This window comes from Orussus abietinus, unplaced genomic scaffold (genome assembly GCF_000612105.2).
Source record: "Orussus abietinus isolate OABI.00-Male unplaced genomic scaffold, Oabi_2.0 scaffold33, whole genome shotgun sequence".
In the NCBI taxonomy this organism is placed as follows: domain Eukaryota; kingdom Metazoa; phylum Arthropoda; class Insecta; order Hymenoptera; family Orussidae; genus Orussus; species Orussus abietinus.
In genome coordinates this window covers 740,467-763,939 of record NW_019394294.1, presented here as the reverse complement: position 1 = coordinate 763,939, position 23,473 = coordinate 740,467, and the positions used below count along the sequence as shown (strand labels likewise).

Sequence of the window (23,473 nt, the reverse complement as noted above, 5' to 3'; positions counted from 1 at the left end):
ATATAGTACTCGTGAAATGCACACAGAGACTGCACGACACGCGTGCTGCACTTTGCACTCCACAGGTTGCACCTCCTAGTCCGGACGAGCCATTGCACCGATGAGCTCCCCTTGCAATTGCGACAATTTTGGTCATTTTCAACATTTATCCCAATTTTGGCACATTTTCAGATCGTTTCTATTTTGCAGTGTCATACGAAATATGTACAAAGGTAGATTTTTACATTGATTGCATCTCCTAAGTTGGGCGAATAGATGCATTGTTGATTTTGATAATTTTGCAATTTTTTAAAAATTGTTGAGACTATGGCTATTACGCAATATCGCACGAAATATGTATAAAAATAGATTTTTCACGGGTCACATCTCTCAGGTTGAACAAGCTAATGCGTCGTCGAGTTTTCCTCGCAATTTTGGTAATTTTAGTAGTTTTGCGAATTTTGTAAAAATGTTTATGTATAACCATTTTGCAGTGTCCCTCAAAGTATGTATAAAAATGGAGTTTAGGGCGAGAAATCTTCCTCTCGAACTGCAATCGACGAATACTTGAATGACCTCGCGATAGCTGAACTTCCTCGAGTTTCCGCGAGGGCAGAGAACCGGGACGTCGAAGTGTAGAATGAAGTTGGCAACTTTTATTTTGCCGGATTTTCTCGAAGCCGCTCTTGGAAGTTCAGCGGTTCATAACGAACAATGGTCTCGCGTTCTTACCCTTCGCCGACAGGAAGGGGGTAATATTTTTCAGGGTGTACGCATCCGGCCCGAGAAGCGGAGGCGGATGAAAAAAGGCGAAGAAAGTGGAAAGGAAAAGCAAGCCCCGGATACCGGGATTTACGAAACGGGTGACTGGCCAGTGAAAATATTTTTCATTTAGAGGAAAACAGGGGAAAATACATTGGGGATGAAAGCCCAAGTCAAGGACCAAACATATCGGCCGAACAATAGTTGGCCAGTATTGGATTCCAATAGGCTGGGAATTAATTTATCGCCCCATTTTCCCTGGATTTTCCAGCCTCCTCTTTATACACATCTTCTACTCCTCTTCTTAGTAATCCAATTCCTCTCCTTCGCCCTCTTTCTTTTTTATTATTTTCCGCCCGACACGCTTCTCCGAGAAAAGTGCACAATTAATGCGCCAGGGAGTTGCATCTACGACTCGAGATGCAGGTTCTAGAGAGTAATCCGAAGTGCAAGACAGGTGGCTTAAAAAATTTCCATTTAAGCCGGAAATCCGCTAAAAAGGCCGAACAAAAGACGGAGCGAAAATGCCGGATTTTCGGGCGATTAAGAAGTCTCTCCCTCCCCCTTTTTTAATTCACTCCGCGTTTTAACTTCATGATCTTCACCTCGGAAATGTATTTTTACCCGGGACCCCGAAAAATCTGCGTCCCCCAATAAAAACTGAAATAATTTTAACGACCTCTCCGTGCAGCGGATTACAAAACAATGGCGGCACCATACGCAGGGTATTAACATTTGCAGAGGCGATTAAATGTGTATCCTGGAAATTGGATCCAGTACCTCTTGCATTTTCGCAGGATAACGAGAGACCGGACTCGCGGCCATTTCCGTGGGCTTTCATTCCGGTCCGGAAAAGCAATGGGGAATTTTTCCGCAAAAGGGAGAAGAATCCCCCTCCGAAGTCCTTTGCATAATACGAAGAGGTGGTTCAAAGAAAGACGTACATTCGATGCGTTTTCGACGAAATTGCTACCCCCCTTCCAGCCTCTAATTAATATTATACTAAGTCCCTCTCCTTTTTCTTATTATTCCACCCTTTTAATATTACCATCTATACTCACCCTTAAAAATTCTGCATTAATTCCCCATTTTATTCCAACTTTTTACTTCCTTTCCTAGTGATTTTTGCTTTACCGATCTTCACTTGCAATTAAACATTACTGTGGGAATTTATTCACTGCTCGAGTGAATGCATTTCGATGCATACTGGCGAAGGGGTTAATTTTCACTCGGCCAAAAAATCATACTCATCGGATATCTTTGAAAACGATAATTACCTGTGGGAGAGATTTGTTAAGTTTTTTTTTTTCTCTTGGAAAGAGACGAGAGGGTGTCATGGCCGCCCCTCGACCTCTGTTCATGGAGACCACCTTGCCGAAACCTCAACAAAGCGGCTTTGGGTTTCATCCTGAAAGTGGCCACGCATCGTGTTCAGCTTTCGTGTCAACTGACACCGATCTCGACATCGAAGTCAATGCCGGCGTTAATTATCATGACACTTTAAACAGTAACATCGCGACGCCCCGTTAAGCCCTTCGAGGACATCCGCAATGTTCGACCACGAGATAATTATATTTCGCAATAAATTGCCCGTAATTAAAATTACCAGTGCCACGTTTCGGTTTTCGCTTGAAAGGGAAAGCCGCAAAAAGCCGAAGGCGTAAAAATCGATGGTGGATATATATTAAAAAAAATGAAGAAATAAGAGTCTCCGATAAGTTCCCATGAGCGGAAATCTCGTGATTCGAGCTGTCGATAACGAAGCCGAGTAAAATTTTCCCCGATTCGGAAAATCCCGAGACTGACGAGGGAATATTTCACCGAAATCTCGAGTGCACTTTTATCGGCATCGAGTCATTTTTCACCGTGCTCCGAAAGACCGGTCGATTTTAAAGGGAAAAAAAAATCCGGGAATTTGGGGGAAAAAAAAACAAAACTCGCGAGAATTTGCGGCGAATTTCTGAAGGATCTCGATGTTTCAATATTCCCAGAAAGTAATTCCTGGACTACTTCGGTTTTCCTGAGTGCAAACACGAGGAGAGTTTCATTAAAAATGATGAACGGCTAGCAAGACACTCTGATCCCCCCCTTAATGAAGATAGTAAATCAATTAGCCCTTAAAAGACGAAAATTCGATTTGAGAGGTCCTCTTGATCGAGAGGCCACTTTCCAAACTTGATTTAAGAGCTGCCCTCCACCCCAAACTTCTTTCTCAGATTGACAACCTCCCCTGACAAATTAACAAGCTTTTGCACTCGCAGGTAAAATTTGAAGAATGCCAAGCTGGGATTTCATAAGGTACGATAAAAGTGGCAGTGGGGAATATTCTGAAATGTTATGAACTCGATAAAATGTTAATACCTGATGAAAATTAATATTGAATCCATTTTAGAGGAGAGGGTTAATGAAATCGGGCGACAGGATTGGGTACACTGTGCTTCTTAAATTTATTAACACGAAAATTGGAGCAACCATCGATAATCGGTGAAAGTAAGGTGGTGTACATAAGGGAGAAGTCATTTAATCCGTGAAAATTCGAGGCATGAGCGAAAGTCATTACACTACAGCTTAGGAACTGTTGGATCTTAGGAACCTGCCGAACTCTTTTCCACTTACAGGATGTATCCCTAAAAGTTAGGAAATTAAATCACCATTAATATCCGCGGAAATGATATTACGCCGCAATTTAAATCCCCGAACGCAAATAGTTCCATCCATGTGACACCTCCTACCGATACATAGTGCATCTCTAAGTAGGCACTTTATAAATATTATTAATGCATTGTTTACGTGTCAATCAACAGGCGGTGAACCTAGTTATAACATTAGAACACGAGTGTTTGAATTTACCAGGTGCAGTCTGCCCTACAGGATCGAATAACTCGAAATAAATAACTAAATCGACTTATGCAACTAAATTGAACCTCTCTTACCTACCCTATCGTTATTCAAAATAATTAACATCGTTTAATCACCTTCCCGGAATTAAGTTGAGCATCCAACGAGTCAACAACGATAATAAATCCACGAATTTCCATATCGAGTACCACATCGTTTAAAATCTGAGCATTACCTTGCGACAATCATTTACATGATCACTCGTACAAGTTGGTACCATCAATATTAATAACAACAGCACCTAGCATTTCGACGTAGAGCCCGTTTGGGAAATAATCCTAATTCCTCGAAATTCAAATGAACAATAATATCGCAAAATATGAATTCTTTTCACATTAGGCGCAACGGATGAGCCACTTCCAGCAAGAAAATCTGGCATCAGTCGTTAAGTACAAACATATACCGACAAACAGTAGGTGAGCATGTACCGGGAGTACCTACCCTCATTACCGACGCCGTAAATTCAATAACTAAAATTAATAACACTCTTTTACGGATTAAAGTAAATCCAAAATACGGCAATAAATGTTACTCTCGTACCGCACAAGTATATATAGTACTCTCTCGTTATTTCTTATTCTTTTAAATTTAAGTTACGATTCTTCCGTTGCTCCGTCAATAGACGAGCGTAATAATACTGACGCAACCGTAACAATGATTCGCATTACAGGAATCATCCGATCGTTTCGGCCTCTACTTTAGACCTGATACAGATGCGCGTCGAGATTTACAATAAAAACAATACCGTTACAAGTATTCGTCCACTTGACCGTAAAAATCGTGTAAAATTGGGAATCCTCGAGAAGTATCAAAATCATTTGGACGTGACAATGTCGAATTTCGGGGGAAATAATGGAGCACGCATCGAAGCTCCGCCAGGCCGATGGAAATCCTCGATTCTTCGTGGGAAAGGATCAATCATTGGACGAACGATCGATCGATCGACGCTATGATGAAATTATCCTTAACCACGCAAACGCTATCCGTTTGGATCTAAAATGACTTCGGAAGTAGAGGCATGAGCCGATCGCTACTGATTTAGGAAACTATTATTTTTGGAAATCAGGCCAGCACTGCTTTCCGACATCGGTATCACCGCCGATTTCTCACCCTTCGGCAGCTTCGCCCTGGATTTTATATTCGGCTGCAGACCCTTCAGGATGTTCTGAAAATACGAGTTAAGCATTCGATTATAAATAAAAGGAAACAAATCGCGAGAAATTAATTGATCAAAAACATACGGTAAATTTTAAGGGTAGATATAAAAGGGTACCTTAGTGAGTTAGAAAAATCGCAAGAAATTAATTTGTTACAAATGGGGTGATTTTTAAAGAGTACCTCATCAAGCGTTCGATTATAAATGGAAAAAAAAACCGCGGGAAATGAATTGATTAAAAACATATGGTAACTTTTAATGGTATATATAAAAGGGTATCTTTGATTATGAGTTGGAAAAATCGCAAGAAATTAATTCATTGCAAATGTGGTGATTTTTAAAGAGTATCTCATCAAGCGCTCGATTATAAATGAAAAAAAAAATCGCAAAAAATGAATTAATCAAAAACATACGGTAAATTTTAAGGGTACATATAAATGGGTACCTTTGATTGTGAAGTAGATAAATCGCAAGAAATTAATTCATTACAAATGTGGTGATTTTTAGAAAGTACCTCCTTGATAGAGCCCGGCATAACGATCACGTAATAAATCGCGTAGGCCGGTATCCAGATCATGGACGAAAAGCTGAGGCCGAATCCAAGCACCTCTGCCCATGTTGGGTATTCGTAACTGTTGCCATACTTCAATGGTTTATACTGAACGCATTGAAAGACGAAGATGAACTAAAAAGACAATTTTAGAAGATTTAGCGAGGCTGAGCATTCATTCCCTCCTAGTAGATGAAGAATGGAGTACATACTGCCATGATAACAGGCGCGAACACCAGCCAGCAAATGTACCAGAACATGTTCAGACGAACACCCATCATCTGGTGGACGCAATCGCAAAACTTCTTCACGCCGAAAATCCAGGAGATGGCGATTGTTTGAAAGAAGCAGACCCACAAAATGGACATGCCACTGGCGGAGTAGAAATCCATCAACTGGAAGATGTACACTCCGCCCTGAAGAATTAAACGTTTAACATTAATATATGTATATATATACATTCGTAAATATATGAACCATCTACTAACACGTGTCACCATGGGGACTCCCAGTAGGAACATCAAGACGCAAATGGCGATGGTAAATTGGTTTCGATGTGGCCGAAGAACATCCGGCCAGTAGTCCACGACTCCTGTGATGAAAGACTCCACGATACAGAATTCGCTGTCAATGCCCAGGATCTAAGAAGCATACAAAAGTTGATAAATGCGATCCGGTTAAGATGACTCAAAGTAACAGATCCATCATGAATCTTACAATAAGCATGACGAAGAAAATGAACGCCCAGACGGGGGCACCTGGCAACTTGAGCACCACTTCAGGGTAGGTCAGGAACACCAGTCCAGGTCCACTCTTGACGACCTCGGACACTTCCGTGCCTTGTTCAAGAGCGATGTGTCCCAAAATGGAGAATGTCACACAGCCGGCCAGAAGGCAGGTCAGAGTGTTGACTACGCAAGTGATTAGTGCATCTCTGTAAGACAAAACTCACTCTTTGACAGACTTCGATGGAGATCACTCCGCGTCTAAAGGTGTCCAATTGGCGAATGATTCGTAATTAGACCATCGATCGTCACGACGGAAACTCTTACACGACGCCAAGAGTTCTCCACCGCGAATAGTAATCGATGTCATCCCAAAATGGTCCAGTCAGAGCCAATCCCGAGATTTCCGGGACCGATGCTTACTTGTAACAGTTATGGTGGAACTTGTTGTAGGAGCCCAGAGCAGGAAGTGCCCCGGTACCGATGCTGTACGCGAAAAAGATCTGCGTGGCTCCATCTATCCAGGGTCTTGGGTTGAGGAGTTCCTCCCACCTTGGGGTTACGTAGTACAAGAGACCATCTCTGGCTCCGTCCAAGGTCGCCGCTCTTCCCAAAAGAATGAAAAGCACCACGTACGGGAACAAGGCCGAAAACCAGATGATCTTACCGCTCTGGTGGAGGCCACGTCTGATGATGAGGTATACGAGCAGCCAGCCGAGGATCAGGCAACCCAAGAGCTCCCACTGCATCCCGCCGAGATCCTCGATTCCGCTGCTAATTCCAAGCACTCTTCGGCTATAAACGAACCACACATAAAAGCGCCGTTCCAAACATCGAGTAATAATAAATAAACGCAAGAAAAAACATGTGCAACCACCAAGATACATGGACTTCCGACTTACTCCCAGAACTCCTCGACAGGGGTCGTGTGGTGAGCACTACTGTTCGCCAGGTGACTCTTATGACTCAATTTGGTCGAATTCTCGGCACTCTGAGCATCGAAACAATTCTCGGTGTTCCACCAGTTTCCTGAGCAATGAAATTACGGATTTTTCATCGCTGGTACTTTTTAAATACGTTTCTTGTTTAATTTTATATGCGCCATTTACCACAGCCACTCCAAGGCAAGCCCGGCAGGGTCGTGAAGATGCTGATGAGGTAGAACAACGTCCATGAAATGATGACGCAGTAGTAGATGTCGAGGAAGAAAACGATCGTCATCGTAGCGTAGCCGACACCTGAGAGGATTTCAGATGCAAGTTCATGAAAAATTGAATATACAATTTCAAGATAGAAGAATGTCATTTGGATGCACCGTACCCTGCAGCAATGGGCACAGCTGACCCACCAGGGTCATCCCGCCTGCACCGAGGTACTGGCCAATGGCGACTTCTTGGAAAAATATAGGTATCCCGCAGAACACCATGGCGATCCCATAGGTGACCAGAAACGCCCCTAGATCGAGACCAACGAGAAGAACATTGATTAAATCATGTCCACCTTGGAGAACATTTCGTGTTAACTTTTCTATTGGAAACTTACCGCCTCCATTTTTGTAACACAGGTATGGGAAGCGCCACACATTCCCAAGGCCAACGGAAACGCTTATACAGGAGAAGAGGAAATCCAACTTGTTGTCCCAGCCACCTCGTTCCGCATCCTCGCCGCGATTCGCCGCTTCCGGTTTCGCCGAGGAAGTGGAAACAGCCGTTTTGGGACCAGACCCGGAAGTCTCCCCGATGGCCGACAACTTCGCCTTAAATTCTATGAAGGACTCGTCCGGATCCTCCGGCGCTCTCTCTTCCTTCCAAAAGTACTTCTTATCCGCCATGTTTTCTGTAATAGGCAAATTTTCTCATATCAGTTTAAGGTGGCGTGAAAGTGGCGTCACGGATCTTATTTATGAAACTTCTTCGAACTGGGTTTACCGAATCGGTTCAAACTTTACGGTATGAACACAAAGACTCTAATGGAAGTCCCAACACCGATGTAATTTCATTTCTCTTAAATTCGTCTATAGATATTTTAGAAATCTTTTGTAAAAATGAAATTTCATGGGCGTCGAGACCATGCTCATACCCCCCATATTCACGTTGTCAATTGTTAAACAATTCGGTACACCCAGTTCGGAGGAAAGTGTCACGAACGATCGACTCCTAGGATACCACTTTCATATCCCCTTAAACCTCGACCCATAAACGTTGGAAGACTATGAATTAATATGATTAAGTCCATGAGGACCTTTCGAAAGTGACCCCTTTACATAATGAAAATATTCTCCCCGAAATTGTTCTGGGATTTCCAGTGCACTCCGTTCAATTATCGATACTCGCTCGAAGGTCAATATAAACGATCACCGTTTATCTTGCCATGGCAGAATTACAGTCCGCTGCAATATTGCGTGCAGGAAGGCTCTGAGAGTAATCGCACTGTAAATCCGGGCAATTCCGTTCCCAACCTGCCGTGCTGTGACACAGTTTCTTTGAACGATCAATGAATTCACATATCATTTCTCAGTTTAATCATTAACTGAGGGCCGAGTAAGAGTACGAGCGCAGCTTGTACAAGATATTGCGATTTTCGTTTTAACAATATATGTATACATAACAGGGCTGTATGTCCAAAGATAGGATATTACTCTAGTTCAATTGAAGTTATGTTACAGTTATGTTATCATTGCAGAGAGGAATTCATTCGACTTATAGGAGGTTATCCCCATCACCGGGCTTATTTATTTCCCTCGCTTCTTTCGCCACCTTTAAGGTGAAGTGAAACACGTCGAGGAACTTGATCGACGTCGATAAAGATCTTTCTAAATGCCTACGCTGCCGACGTTCATTTTTATATCGACAGCAGGATCGAATTATATTGAGTATTGTACCAAATGGCATACTCCACCTTTCATTTTCGTACAATAAATATCAAGAAATCGAAGTAAAACTCCAGAAATACTCTGGATTCGTGCTTTCTGGGGCCCTAATTGACTGCAGAAGGACCCCCTGCGCCATCTGTGATTTCCAGGTCAATTAAATTTTCACTCCGAGACCTCGTATTACCATCGTTTTGGTATAGAAGCGCATACAACACTTTTTTTGCCTTTATCCCGTTCAAATGCGAGTTTATCTATTACCAGAGTGCTCTAAGTTGTCGTAAAATTGTCCTGACCCTTCCGATTCTCATATTAGAGCCTTCGATAATTGTATATTGATCGAAATATGAGAGCTCGACGCCATTTTGGTTCTGGTCTGGACTGAGTTAAAAACTTTATTTGAAAAATCCAAATTTTGAAATGTGTCAGGACAATTCTTAGATGATGAGGAGTGATGTGTTAAAGTTTCGGACAGTTTGGTGTAATACCCTTAAAAAAAAGTGTTGTTTTCGTATCGACCGATTTGAAGGGTGTTTCACTTCACCTTAAGCGCCTTGTGCGTAGAAAGAAGGGAGTAAACGCGTGCGATGAACGCGTGTTAGCGCGTAGATGTCGATACCAACACGCTTCCACGTCCTGAAGGGATGCTGAGCGCAAAATCAATAGAGAGAGCACACTCGAAGCGCACGTGGATGTGTGTACCCTCTCGGCCGAGGGAGTACGCCGTTCCGGCAGCTGCAACTGCGTCTCATTGCGGAGGCCGACAAGGAGTACAGCTGGAGAAGCCACTACAACCTGAACAAAGCTGGTCCGACAATCTTAACATCGACATTGAACAATACTTCCAGAAAGCCTCACCCTCACCCGACGGCGAAACCTTGCGACAACTCAAAGCCAACCTGAATAAGAAAATAAATGCGAGATAAAAACCGCTTGAAGAAGATTAAACCCATGGAATAAAAAAAAACAACTGAAAATCACCACGAATTGCTGGTATACAAGTTGTTAAGATAGTTGCAAAATCATACAGAGTGGGTGTATAATGTTAAAACGTGCCGTGGATGACTTAAGGGGACGTGAAAGTGCCGTCCACAGAACTTGTTCATGAAACTTTTCATCGAATCAGGAGCACCGAATCGTTACGGACTTTACAACGCGAACGTGGAGGCCATAAGGAAGGTCCTCACGCTCTTTCATTTTTTATAAGAAATATTAAAAATACCTATGAAGAAATTTGGAGAAAAAAACAATAAAAACTGAAATTTCATGAGTCTCAGGACTTTCCTTACACCCTCCATATTTGTATTGTTAAGTTTGAATCGATTCGGTACACCCGGTTTGGAGAAAAGTTTGGGAACTCTTTGTCGCCACTTTCACATCGCCTTAATATAAAGGTAGAATAGGCGGGGTGAATCCGCCGGTAGTGAAAATGCGAAAGGGGTATGTGTACACTCTCACCGTCCGCACCTTCGAGGGCTCCACGCTGGGATAAGTGCGGTGATCCCCGACGTCCAAAATGTCCGCCAAGCCCCGCGAACGAACCTTGGCTGGTCGCTGGTCCCTGGTTTAATGATCGCCGGTTCGAATTTGCGTCTCGACCGCGTAAAAATTCACCACGTGCGACCTGCCCGACGAGTCACGGTCTTCTGGAGCGGCGCACCGGCTCGCCGCGGAAGGGAGCGCTGCCCCTTCGCCCGCGCATGCGCGAACCCGCGAAGCCGCCCTCGGCGAGCCACCCTGCGAGCGTAGCGGAGCCTTGGCGGAGACCTAAGGAGTCGCCCTGCGAAACTGCCGACCTTGGCCGATCCGCGACCGGAAGAGCTCAAAAAACAACTCCGGCAAATATGAAAAAAGATTCCCATAGTTTAATTACATTTTACAACCGAAGGGCAGTAAAAAAGAAATCGGTGAGCATCTCTAGATATTACGTTTGAATAACGAGGTAACCCGACAGGGTCCCTGGACCATTTATCAGGTTACCCCCGGTGATGACCGGTTTATCTTCTTCCTCCAGGGATATCCAGGAACGGAGTGCGCGATTCCTGTGATTCGTCAATTTTATTGGTTCTGCCCTGAGAAAGAAAGAAAAAAGAAACACACTCGTGGAAGAACAAAATTTCTCTACCGAGGAAATATTTCATTTAATTCATAGAATTTCACGTGAATATACTGAAATAAATTGTGATAATTCCGCTGAAACGTGGCGTCCAATTTATTCCACCTTCAGTCAATTATTCTATGAATTAGAGAAATATCTCTTCGGTACTATTCCGAGAAATATATCTCTGGTTAGATGAGATGTTTAGTTTTTTTTTTTCTTTTTCAGGGTGGTGATGGGGTTAATCGAGTGCCTCGAATGGACGCTTTTCCGGGGTCCGTTTCCCGCGACCCGAGGTATGTAAAACGCTGTACAAAAGTGTCTCTATGGTTAATAAGATGGTAATTTGACGACCCCTGATTTCTCGGGAGTCGGCGATTGATTATATCGATTTCTAGCCCTGATCTATGGGGAGGCTCAACACCCGCTGGACTTGTCGCTGGAGTTGCTGGGTATCACGGTGTGACACCCCCGGCGATGTCGCAGCTGCCTGGGAGAGAAATCGTCAGGGCGATCCGTCACTCCCGTCACGGTGACGGAGGCCCTCATCGACTTGGTCGAGGCCTTTCTCTGGGTCTCCTGGAAGCCGGAAAAATTCGGCCTCGGGGTCCAGTTGGTACCATAGGAAATTGGATGTACGTCCCTTCGAGTCGTGGCATTGACCACGTCCGTCGACATCTCGGAACGACACTCGTCGCACACCGAGCTCGCATTGCTCTCATCCATGGGAACACCCCTTGCGCAGGATATCACGTCCCTAAGCCTATAAAATCGACAAAGTATTTACACAAGATATTCCCACCTTCCAGAGTACGTAGGAACACCCGATAGACGCACCTCACGGGGGTCCAGTCGACGTAGCTCTTCCCGACCAGCAGAAGGTCCTGAAGAGCCACCAGCGAGTCCAAGATGAACGCTTGGGCTCTACTAGGAGACAACGCGAATCCAAGAGACGTCACTGCCACGATCATGGAAATAATCCAGCTGATAAAACTAGCCGAGAGCACCGGAGGCTGCAAGGGTGGCGGGTAGTACGAGGACCAGACCTTTTGCCACCACGAGTGAGGGACGTCGCGATACTCCGTGTCCTGTAAAACGGTGTATGAACTACTTTCTGGTACAATCTCAATTGAATTCCTTCCAACAATTTCATTTAATCACTTACGTAACTCCAGTAGGACCAGACCGAGCAGTACAGGACGCGTTGGAAGATGAGCCACAGCCAGAAAACGGCATTCATAGCCACCCAGCTACCAGAGACCTGCGAATGGGTTCCTGGCTCGTGATCTCGTAGGATAATTCATGAGAACGGTGGCTAATTTCAAGATTTACCTGCAGAGCCCTGTAAAGGGAAACCTTAGTGATGGGGATCGGCGACCAGGCGAAACTGGGAGGGTTCCTCCAGAGCACCATGGCAATGGCGGTGAGGATTATGAAGGAGGGCAGGGTGTGCACGAAATCCGGCCCCACGGCGATCTTGGCATACTCCTTGAAGACCCTGTGCTGAAGGAAGAGCACCTGGTGCGGCACTGACAGGAAAGTCACCACCTGCGAGTGCAGCGCGCTCAAGCAGGACATCACTGGCCTGACTGCATATCAGCGGTGGGACTTTCTTCGGATACCCGCCAGGAAGTGAGGACCTCGTAAATCCGATTTTCGCCGATCCAGCAGCCTCCTCGGATGGCTATTTCTCGAGAGACCTCGGTGACGTTCACCGAATTACGCTGAAAACAAATCACGGAAGAGCGCGCCTTTGTTTCTGGCCCCGGGCCGAAACTACTCGCGGTGTTCCGAATATCGAGGAATAATGACAGAGCTATAACGTACGGTTTATGAAACGTCCTTTAATCGCTGATTCCCGACCGCGTCTGATGGGATTTCAGCAGTTACGGTCATAAATATAATGGCGCTAGCTGGCCACAGTCGCGAGTCTCCGAGAGGAGGTGATGCGTGGAATATCGTACTCCTAGTACCGCAATAATGCAATGGAACTTAAAACTAACGGAGAGATCGATCTCTCTGTGAATCTGCGCTCGGTGGACCAGAATAGTCCCGCTGTTTTCCTGATCCGAGGTGAAGTCAAGCTCGCCACCTCGGAGAGGTTCAGACCAGACGAGGACTACGGTCACACGAGGGAATCCCCAGGGAATTATTCGAAATTCGATATCCGAAATCCGACATACGATGTGTTCCCAAGGGGTGGATATTTTGGAAAACGGTTCCGCCCTTTGGAAGAGTCCAACGACGACTTCAGTAACAATGGCAGCGATGGGAAGGACATTGAGATGGGTAGACCAGACACTTGTCCAGACAGTACACGCTGGCTCCTTCTTTTCCTGCTATTTCTCCTATGGCGTCGCATATTTCCCTGAAAAATTGTTGAATTTCAACCAAGAGGAAGAAGAATCTGGGTGACAATCTTCTTCTCCTAGATAAAAGTTAATGCGGCACTTACGGACACTCGCAGACGGTGGGCGGACAATTGGGCGGGTATCTTAAACAATTGTTCTGACACCAGTCGTTCATCCCTGGTATGCGGCGATACAACGGCGTGGGAACGCAAACCTGAGATCTGAAATTGAAATTAAAAATCATCTTTCTCTGTTTTAAATATAACAAAGGTCCTGACAGCGGGCTGAGTCGTTGAAGTATGATGAAGACGTACCTGACGATAAGGGGAAAGACGTTATTCGGAGACCGGAAGTCCCTGTAGTACAAGAGGAATGGATTGTCCTGCTGGACGAACAGCGGAGGAACTCCAGCGGTGCTGGTGACAACGCTGACATCGGCGCAGTTCCTGAAGGTCTCGGATTGGCCGCAACCAACGGCCTCCGTTCCGTTCTCGCAGGTTCCCCACATGTTTCCTAAGATAATTAAAATTTCTACACAATCCATTCGAGTAACGATCGGAGAAAATCGAAATTTCTCAGGTACCCGTGTAGTAGTTCCACTGGACCACGCACTGGGAGCAGGTGACGTACGGCGGCAAGACCACCTTGTACCTGAAGATCGCTTTTTTCTCAGTTTCCTCGGGAATGATGAACCGCACGTCCCGGGTGCCGGAAATGTACAGAGGGTACCTGAAGAAGAAATGAAAATTCAAGAACGTCGACTCGATGACCAAATTCAAGGCCTTATTCGGCATTACCGGTCGAAGCACTCTTGACTACCCTCGACCGTGGGATTGTTGTTGGGGCAGAGGTACATCTCGAATCTGCCCAGGTGGTTCGCCGTGAGTTCCACTTCCACGTCGATTTCCTGGAGAGGTACAGATATATGTCAGATCCGTTTTTCAAATAAAAAATGGATTACAGGATCAAGGTTACCTGACCGACGGTGTAGTGCCTGACGATGGTGCCCTTCGCGTATTCCCCTCCTGCTTCGTGTGGCCTGGGCTGGCTCAGGTGATATGCATCTCCACATGTCCCACAGCGACCTTTATTCTGCACCCATTGGACTGCACCCAATTTCGGGTTAGCGTTGCATGCGTGTAAAAAGAGGAGAAAGCGGCCCTTCTCGAGATTCGCTCGAGAAAGGCAGAAATCCCCACAACTCGGTTTTCCGAGGTCGGCTGCGAATTCTGATCTCTTTACCCGGACAAGAAACTCCAGTCCAAACGGACTTTCCCTTATTTCAATTACAAATCATTCTAAATATCCCGATTTTTGTGGTAGTTCTATATTATCAGTAATTAAGCAACCGCATTGAAGAACGAAAAGGAAGCTCGATGGAATTTGGTATCGCTGTCCAAAGGTAGTCTAATTAGGTAGATTTTGTTAATCTATCGTCATGGACAAGACGACATACCCAAGGTAAAGGCACCCCTTATTTAAAATATCCGTAAATAGATCTACCCTTGGATTTTAACGCAATCGATAGAGTCGACTCCGCCCGTACCATGCGAGGCGTTTAAATTCCGCTTTATGGACTATCTAACGAGGGACTATTTACTCGGAAATTAGGTAAAACGATTTTCTTCCGTGAGAACCGAGTACCTTCGATTTCAAATGACGAACAACAATGCGATTCGGTAACGAGTGATTTCCTGAGTGAATAACCCTTCGCTATCTCGATCGAAGAGGTGTTAGAAATTGATAACGAACCTGCGTACCCGCCGCAGAAGAGCTCGTTATCGTTGTAATTAACCGGATTGGGGAAACCAAACCTCCACATGGAATTTCTAGCAGGTGGGTCCATCAGCCGACCGTGTCCATCCGTCTCCTTAATGATCTTGATGCCATGAAACCAGAAGAATAAAAAGGAAAATCAGAGCAACAGAGTAAAGCCCAAAAAACGGGAAATTCCTTAAGGGGTTACACCACTTTGACCCATCCAAAAATTACGGTTTTTCAAGAATTTTTGTTTAAGAATTAAAACGTTTTTATCCAAATTAAAGTACAGTAAGGTATTATACTACTATTAAACAAAAAATGCTTTTTTTTGTGTTTATTTTTTATTTACAAAAATGGCGGCTTGAAAGACGATTTACCGGAGTGCTGCGAAAATCGATGATCGTGTGGTGGGCACGATAACTCAGTCCAGATTTAAGTTAGAACAATAAACGAAAAAGAATTATTTTCTGTAGCCCAAAAGCTAGGGAAATACGTAGCCGTTTTCAAAAATATGCATTTTTCACAAAATGGCATCGATTCGAAAGGAAAGATACGTATTTTGCCCTAAATTTCGTTAATTAATGTTGCATAAAAAACGCGAATATCAATACATTGAAAAAACCATACGTATTTCGCTAGATAAACATATCACGAATAAAATAAAAAAATAATCAAGACGATTGATTGAAAATTGGCGGAGCTAGAATGCCCACCGATTTTTAAAATGCAGTTTTAAGAAAAACGCATTTACACCTATACACCTGCCCACCGCACGATCACCGATTTTCGCAGTGAGCGAGTTTAATAGTAGTATAATACCTTACTGAACTTTAATTTGGATAAAAACGTTTTAACTCTTAAAACTAAAATTCTTGAAAACCCGTAATTTTTGGGTGCGTCAAAGTGGTGTAACCCCTTAAGCGAGTTAAGTTACTTCCGCTACCGGGACTTTCTATCTCCCTCGATTGGTTCTTTTCAGGTGTCCGAATTTACATGCAACTGTCGCACCTGGCAGTGCATTCTCAAGTATCGCGGGTAAGATTGCATAATGGGTGCTCTCACCTGCAGGAACATGCACAGCAGAACAGGAACAAGACGGCGACATCGGAGTCGAGGGACCATAGTTTCTCTGAAATCGACAGAAGAAAAAAAGGTCCGATAAATCGTACAATCGGGTAAAAATCATTTTTCATAAGATACGACCAAACAGATACCCCAGTAGCACAAAATATTTATCCTATATTATCTATATATTTAACGAATATCGTACATTTTCTTAATATTTAGCAGACATTTGAAATATTTGCAAAACGTTTACTTTAGAATATTATCTCTATAATATTTATATAATATTAGCTCCATGTGTTTTCATAATATTTTTCTATCAGATATACAAAACATTTCGTTTCATTTTAGTACAAGTATTTTTTAAATATTATCTGCCGAATACATTATAAACGTTTTAAAAAGATTTAAAATCAAAATCACACGTTTTGCTCCCATAATGAAATAGCGGAACGAAAATGTTACCAAAATTTCTCGTCTTTTTTGATACCAAATGAAGTGTCCGATAATAGGCGTGAAGTAAAAAATGTATTTTTATTATGTTCATAGGTTAAAAAATATAATTTCTATATATGTTTATAAGACTAGATTTTTATAAGACTAGTTTATAAGAAACTAAATATGTCATTGAGATTTTCAAGAAATATTTCAAATATCTTCGAATGAAATCTACAAGAAATCTTAAGAAAAATCTGCCGCTTGAGATATTTAGCAAAGATTACAAAGAAATATTCAGAAATTATTCTATGCTACTAGGGTATGATCACTATCCTTCTCTAGGCATCGTTCGCCGATTTTCTCCCCGCTTCGCGTAAATATTTGCCCGGTTAATTTATAGATAGATGCGAATTCAAAAATGAAAGACAAGCCGGCGCGGATTCGGCCTTCTCCGGGAATCCGGTGAGTCCGTTCCTTTTTTCATTCCTCCGGGAGAACGGTTTTATTTAGCGAAATTTTTATTCATGAGAAAGGGATTTCCCGATAACCCGGTCCAGATTATCCCGACTTCCCAAAGCCAGAATTTCGGCTCTCGGGCAACATTCTTGAGGACTGACGAAGTCGAAAAACGCACGCCGAGAAGAAATCCCCCGATCGATCGACGCAAATGTCGGAGTGTTTGCACCTGCAGGTGCGTAGAGAATGCGACAACAATTTCCTCGGTCGGTAATGACGATCGATATGGTTGTTCAATCACGACCCTCGAGATATGTCATCAAAGGAGGCCATTGTAGAAACGAATGTCAGGGGCGCTCTTGCAAAATATACAACCAAAGTCAATTGAATTACAAGAAATGTTCAACATTATAAATTAAATTTATATCCGGAGATTAGCCTTCGATTTGTTAAAAACATACGGAGCCGTTAAATATTTAACGCAAGGCAAAATCGATTAGATAATCAAGTCTCTATCTGAATCTTAAGTCTTTAACAATGATTAGGAATTGAAACGCACAAAGAGAGGACATTTATGGAATAAAATAGATATCATTCCTCGACTTCTCAATAACGATCGATATGGTTGTTCAATCATGGCCCCCGAGATATGTCATAAAAGGAGGCCATTGTAGGAACGAATGTCAGGGGCGCTCTTGCAAAATATACAACCAAAGTCAATTGAATTACAAGAAATGTTCAACATTATAAATTAAATTTATATCCGGAGATTAGCCTTCGATTTGTTAAAAACATACGGAGCCGTTAAATATTTAACGCAAGGCAAAATCGATTAGATAATCAAGTCTCTATCTGAATCTTAAGTCTTTAACAATGATTAGGAATTGAAACGCACAAAGAGAGGACATTTATGGAATAAAATAGATATCATTCCTCGACTTCTCAATAACGATCGATATGGTTGTTCAATCATGGCCCCCGAGATATGTCATAAAAGGAGGCCATTGTAGGAACGAATGTCAGGGGCGCTCTTGCAAAATATACAACCAAAGTCAATTGAATTACAAGAAATGTTCAACATTATAAATTAAATTTATATCCGGAGATTAGCCTTCGATTTGTTAAAAACATACGGAGCCGTTAAATATTTAACGCAAGGCAAAATCGATTAGATAATCGAGCTTCTATCTGAATCTCAAGACTTTAACAATGAGTAGGAATTGAAACACGCAAAGAGAGAACATTTATGGAATAAAATCGATTTGTGAATGGAAGAAATATCATTCCTCTCTCAGTGGGGATGAAAGCATCTCGGGTAAGAAAACACCTCGATTTTAAGGTCGTTTAATGACCCGGGCCAACAAGTCTCCGAAATATTCGGACGTCGTCCACGGATTCACGAATCCCATCAGAGCTGGAATGGACTCATTACTATGCACCGATCCGTGGGCAGAAAAAGGGCTCTCGACTAAAACGGTCCATTCGACTCGGTTGCGATTCCTCCTCCCATTTCCACCACGTCAACGATTTGTTAAAAACGTACGGAGCCGTAAAATAATTAACGCAAGGCAAAATCGATTAGATAATCAAGCCTCTATCTGAATCTTAAGTCTTTAACAATGACTAGAAATTGAAACGCGCAAAGAGAGAACATTTATGGAATAAAATCGATTTGTGAATGGAAGAAATATCCTTCCTCTCCCAGTGGGGATGAAAGCATCTCGGGTAAGAACACACCTCGATTTTAAGGTCGTTTAATGACCCGGGCCAACAAGTCTCCGAAATATTCGGACGTAGCCCACGGATTCACGAATCCCATCAGAACTGGAATGGACGCATTACTATGCACCGATCCGTGGGCAGAAAAAGGGCTCTCGACTAAAACGGTCCATTCGACTCGGTTGCGATTCTTCCTCCCATTTCCACCACGTCAACGAATAATCTCAACCAAGGCTATTAACCGTCCTTTAAGTATTATTTAAATATATCCTCTGACATATATTGCGATTCTTCCTCCCATTTCCACCACGTCAACGAACAATCTCAACCAAGCCTATCCATCCTTTACCCATCCTTTAAGTATTATTTAAATGTATCCTCTCACATACACACCTAAGTCCGTACGTTACTAAGAGAACCCGTCTCGGAAATTGAAAACATTTCCTTTTAATTAATCTTCGAGTATTAACACAATTTCCATGAACCTCTTCGTTAATGTAAGTTAGGGGATAATTCTCGTGATTAATTATCGATATTCACGGTGAAAGAGAGATGATACAAATGAACCATGTAAATAATCACCGCAACGAGTACCGAACGCACTAGAGCAATTCATGGAAAAATGATCGAGAGTAATTATTAATACTTAGTGTGATTCTCATTGACTTAGAAGTTCCACTTCCAACGCGCGTCGAAGCCGCTAACGTAATTTTCTTTTTATCCTTCATTTGTGTACCAGTGGAGGAAGCGCTCTTCCAGGAGGAATTCGAGTGTGCGAAGGAATCGAATATGCGACCGAGAAATAATGCCGAGGGTCGATTCTCGTCGAGTACCTTGACACTTGTCGTGGCTTAGGACGCGACTCGAATTCGATTAAGAAGTGTGTGGCAATTTTCTGTTGGATTCGCGATACACGTGGAGAGGAAAAGTTCGCTTCGACGAGAATAAAGGCCTCGTAACGTCCACGGAAACAGGCACGTCCTGGTCGTTTACAAGGCATTACATATGCACTCGTCGTAAGAAGTGCCGATTGAAAGCTTAATTTAATTTTTATTCTATCATAATCTTAACTTAATCTTAACATAATCTTAACTACCTCTCCGCGATTCGCGCGATCTTAGCCAAAGGTGCGAATAGACCGTAGACGTCAACGCTCGCAAAATGGGATTTCGGTAGATAATCGTCAGGGCCGTTAATTATAAATGCGAAAGATCCGTTAGCTGTCTCGTTTTAAGTTACTCTTCCCGCATCCGCCTCGTTATACCACGCCCGCGGATTATGCAAATCAATTTTTGGCAGGATAACGATCGCTCCCCTACACAGTCCGCATAACGCTACAATCTCTTTTAATAGGTAGATACCGAATAAATAATAAATTTCAATCGTTAGAAATTCGTCACCAGCCTGATCGCTCCTCTACACGATTTGCATACCGCGTTGTAAAGAACGTATTAAGAGGATCCGTGATCGACATGTAGAAAAAAAAGCCTTGGCTTATCGTCACTCGCCCCCAAGGCTCCTGATGTCAAATCTTGCGTAAGAATGTCGCCTAGCAAGATGTCAAGTCAATGCAGCCTTGTAAATAGTTAACCTCGATATTCGATTCTCCCCCGAAATCCCAATTTCCGAGTTAATAAAATCGCGAGAAAAAACGCCTATTCCCCCTTATCCGTCTTACAACGTCATTACTGTTCGTTGTTAATTAACCAGCAACGAAAGATGAGGTTTGTTTCTCGAAACAAAAAAAAAGATAAATAGTTTACCTCGATATTCGATTTTCCCCCGAAATCCCAATTTCCGAGTTAATAAAATCGCGAAGAAAACGCGTATTCCCCCATATCCGTCTTACAATGCCATTACTGTTCGCTGTTAATTAACCAGCACTGAAAGGTGGAGTTTGTTTCTCGAAACAAAAAAAAGATAAATAGTTTACCTCGATATTCGATTTTCCCCCGAAATCCCAATTTCCGAGTTAATAAAATCGCGAGAAAAAACGCCTATTCCCCCTTATCCGTCGCACAACGCCATTACTGTTCGCTGTTAATTAACCAGCAACGAAAGGTGGGGTTCGTTTCTCGAAACAAAAAAAAAAGATAAATAGTTTACCTCGATATTCGATTCTCCCCCGAAATCCCAATTTCCTAGTTAATAAAATCGCGAAGAAAACGCGTATTTTCCCTTATCCGTCTTACAAGGCCATTACTGTTCGTTGTTAATTAACAGTAACGAAAGGTGGGGTTCGTTTCTCGAAACAGAAAAAAAAAGAAGAGAGAGAATTAAAAACAAAAAAGAATGTGGGAATGCCGCGAGGAAGGAATTAGCACCTTCCTCTAGCTAAATTCCCGTTTCGGTGAGGAAGACTTTCTTCTTCTCTTCTCTTTTTCCCATTTCTTTCCACGCATTTACTGAACGTACATCGGTCCGGTTCGGTCTCGTTAAAGCAACCGGGTCATAATTGCCGAAGTCTGTTCCTGCATATTAAAAAAGGAACGGAATAAAGGGGCGAAAGCAAGACACGCAAACGCGGACGCGTTACCTCTTAAGCCGGCGCGGCTCAGAAATGCATCGGGAAAGAAATATACAGTTACGATAAAAGCATACTTAAAAAAGAGAACCGTTGAGAAAAATAAAGGATACAACATATGGCGCACCCGAGAGAATAAAGTGCGCGAGAAATATTTTATATAAACCGTTTCCATAAAGCCATCGCGCCACGTGGAGCAGGTTGCGGTACTAATATGCCCCTAAAAAACATGGTCTTCGACGACGCACCATAAACCCCGATTTTCAAGTCAAGGGAATTTTTCAACTTCCTACTTACAAACGGCCGACGCGAGACCTTAAATATTTGTACTCAAGAAATATGTGTACTCGAAAAAAAAGAAGGGTGGGGGATTATTTCCGCAATTGTGCACCACAGGGAAGAGCCCATTATGCAGCCGAACTCGGCAGAGCCTTGGAACGCACATCTCTAATTGCAAGAGTAAAAGAAGCGGAGGACGTCTCGGAAAATAAGAACAGTGAGGGAGGGAAAAAGAGGAGAAGTAGCCGCGACAACACCGGGTGAAACTTGAAACTCTAGAGGTGTCGAATTTTTCGAAGCGGGGGGTACCAGGTGATAAGAAATATTACTATAAATAGAGTAAACCCCGTATGTAATGTTATATCGAGTACAGGTACTCTTCCAGGTGTGACGGAAGATCAGGTGGAATCAGGTGAGGTGAGAACTAGTTATCACCGTTATCACTGTCAGAGGGTGAGTGGTGACATACCGGTGCAGGTAATAAGAAATATCATTATAAATAGAGTAAACCCCATATGTAATGTTATATCGAGTACAGGTACTCTTCAAAGTGTGACGGAAGATCAGGTCGGGTCAGGTGAGGTGAGAACTAGTTATCAGCGATATCACTGTCGGAGGGTGAGTGGTGACATACCGGTGCAGGTAATAAGAAATATCATTATAAATAGAGTAAACCCCGTATGTAATGTTATATCGAGTACAGGTACTCTTCCAGGTGTGACGGATGATCAAGTCGAATCAGGTGAGGTGAGAACTAGTTATCAACGATATCACTGTCGGAGGGTGAGCGGTGACATACCGATGGAAGTAATAAGAAATATCATTATAAATAAAATAAACCCCGTATGTTATATGTTATATCGAGTAAAGTGAGTCATGTGTAGTGAAAACGAGGTATCAGCGATATCACTGTCGGTGGGTCAGTGGTGACTTACCGGTGCACACGTGACCGGCTTGCCGAAGAGTCGCAACCGAATCGAGCCGATGACCCGAGTGGCGACACGCGTGAAGGACCTCTCCTGGTTTGGGCTTCCTCGAGGCGATCGGGGCCGGTGTCGACGAGGAACGGGCGTCGATCAGCGTCGATCGGCGTCGCCAGTCCAAGTGCGAGGCGCCGATTTCGAGGCTGGCCCGGGAGCGAGCGCCTCGACGCGTCGGGAGGAGGACCCAAACGAGGAACCAGAGTAGGAGGAAAGCGAAGAAGAGGGATGGAAAGAAGACGAGAAACGAAGCAAAGAAAACGAGGGTAAATAACCGAGGAATCGAGCGAGAGAAGTACCCTGATAAAAATCGACGGTAATTTACATACATTTTTGCCCGCCCCCTAACTTAAGTTTCCCACACGAGAACATAAAAAGGAGGAATTTACAAATTATGATATGTATAAATACCCCTATCGTATATCTACCGAATTGGCTCATCTTTACTTCAAGTTATTCTAACATTATATCGTAATTTCCTATAATCACAACTCGGATGATGGATGTGATATTACGGAGACAATGTGATTTTCCTGGAATTTATCGTGGCATCGAAATCACCATCGTTGGGTATAACAATTTGCGTGGGCATTTTCATCAGTGTAGGGCAAAAGGAGGAAAGGACCGATGGAGGCGAGCGACCTCCGCGCGCTGCCGGACCGCCTATATCAGACGCTCGTTTAACACATTCGCGACGGGATGTACCACCGGTGGTACGCATCGAATGGCAAAACCAACGGTTCAAAATTACCCCGGCGTGAACGTGTTAATGTACGGATAATTTCCATAGACCAGGATTATTCTATACGTGTTTTCGGACCTTTTAATAGCGATTTACGCGTCGATTGTTCTATGGGCGGCGA

At 43.4% G+C, this 23,473-nt stretch overlaps 3 protein-coding genes across 3 annotated transcripts; all 3 read right to left on the bottom strand.

The window, feature by feature from the left end:
- Positions 1-4,669: 4,669 nt before the first annotated feature.
- On the bottom strand, positions 4,670-7,901 carry LOC105695484 (sodium- and chloride-dependent GABA transporter 1). Its single transcript, XM_012417031.1, has 10 exons — positions 7,613-7,901; positions 7,391-7,525; positions 7,180-7,308; positions 6,973-7,099; positions 6,494-6,865; positions 6,063-6,279; positions 5,834-5,986; positions 5,558-5,761; positions 5,310-5,480; positions 4,670-4,804 (listed from the first exon to the last, which is right to left on the bottom strand). Exons 1-10 carry the CDS (start codon positions 7,899-7,901, stop codon positions 4,670-4,672), a joined length of 1,932 nt encoding a protein of 643 aa, XP_012272454.1.
- A 3,553-nt stretch (positions 7,902-11,454) lies between these two features.
- LOC105695416 lies at positions 11,455-12,615 on the bottom strand. Its single transcript, XM_023435027.1, has 4 exons — positions 12,370-12,615; positions 12,203-12,298; positions 11,827-12,125; positions 11,455-11,794 (listed from the first exon to the last, which is right to left on the bottom strand). Exons 1-4 carry the CDS (start codon positions 12,613-12,615, stop codon positions 11,455-11,457), a joined length of 981 nt encoding a protein of 326 aa, XP_023290795.1.
- Positions 12,616-12,951: 336 nt separating this feature from the next.
- LOC105695479 lies at positions 12,952-23,321 on the bottom strand. The gene is made up of 9 exons (XM_012417027.2): positions 22,566-23,321; positions 16,212-16,278; positions 15,141-15,267; positions 14,364-14,494; positions 14,186-14,295; positions 13,972-14,117; positions 13,703-13,901; positions 13,493-13,609; positions 12,952-13,405 (listed from the first exon to the last, which is right to left on the bottom strand). Exons 2-9 carry the CDS (start codon positions 16,269-16,271, stop codon positions 13,288-13,290), a joined length of 1,008 nt encoding a protein of 335 aa, XP_012272450.1. The 5' UTR covers positions 16,272-16,278; positions 22,566-23,321; the 3' UTR covers positions 12,952-13,287.
- Between the last annotated feature and the right edge of the window lie 152 nt (positions 23,322-23,473).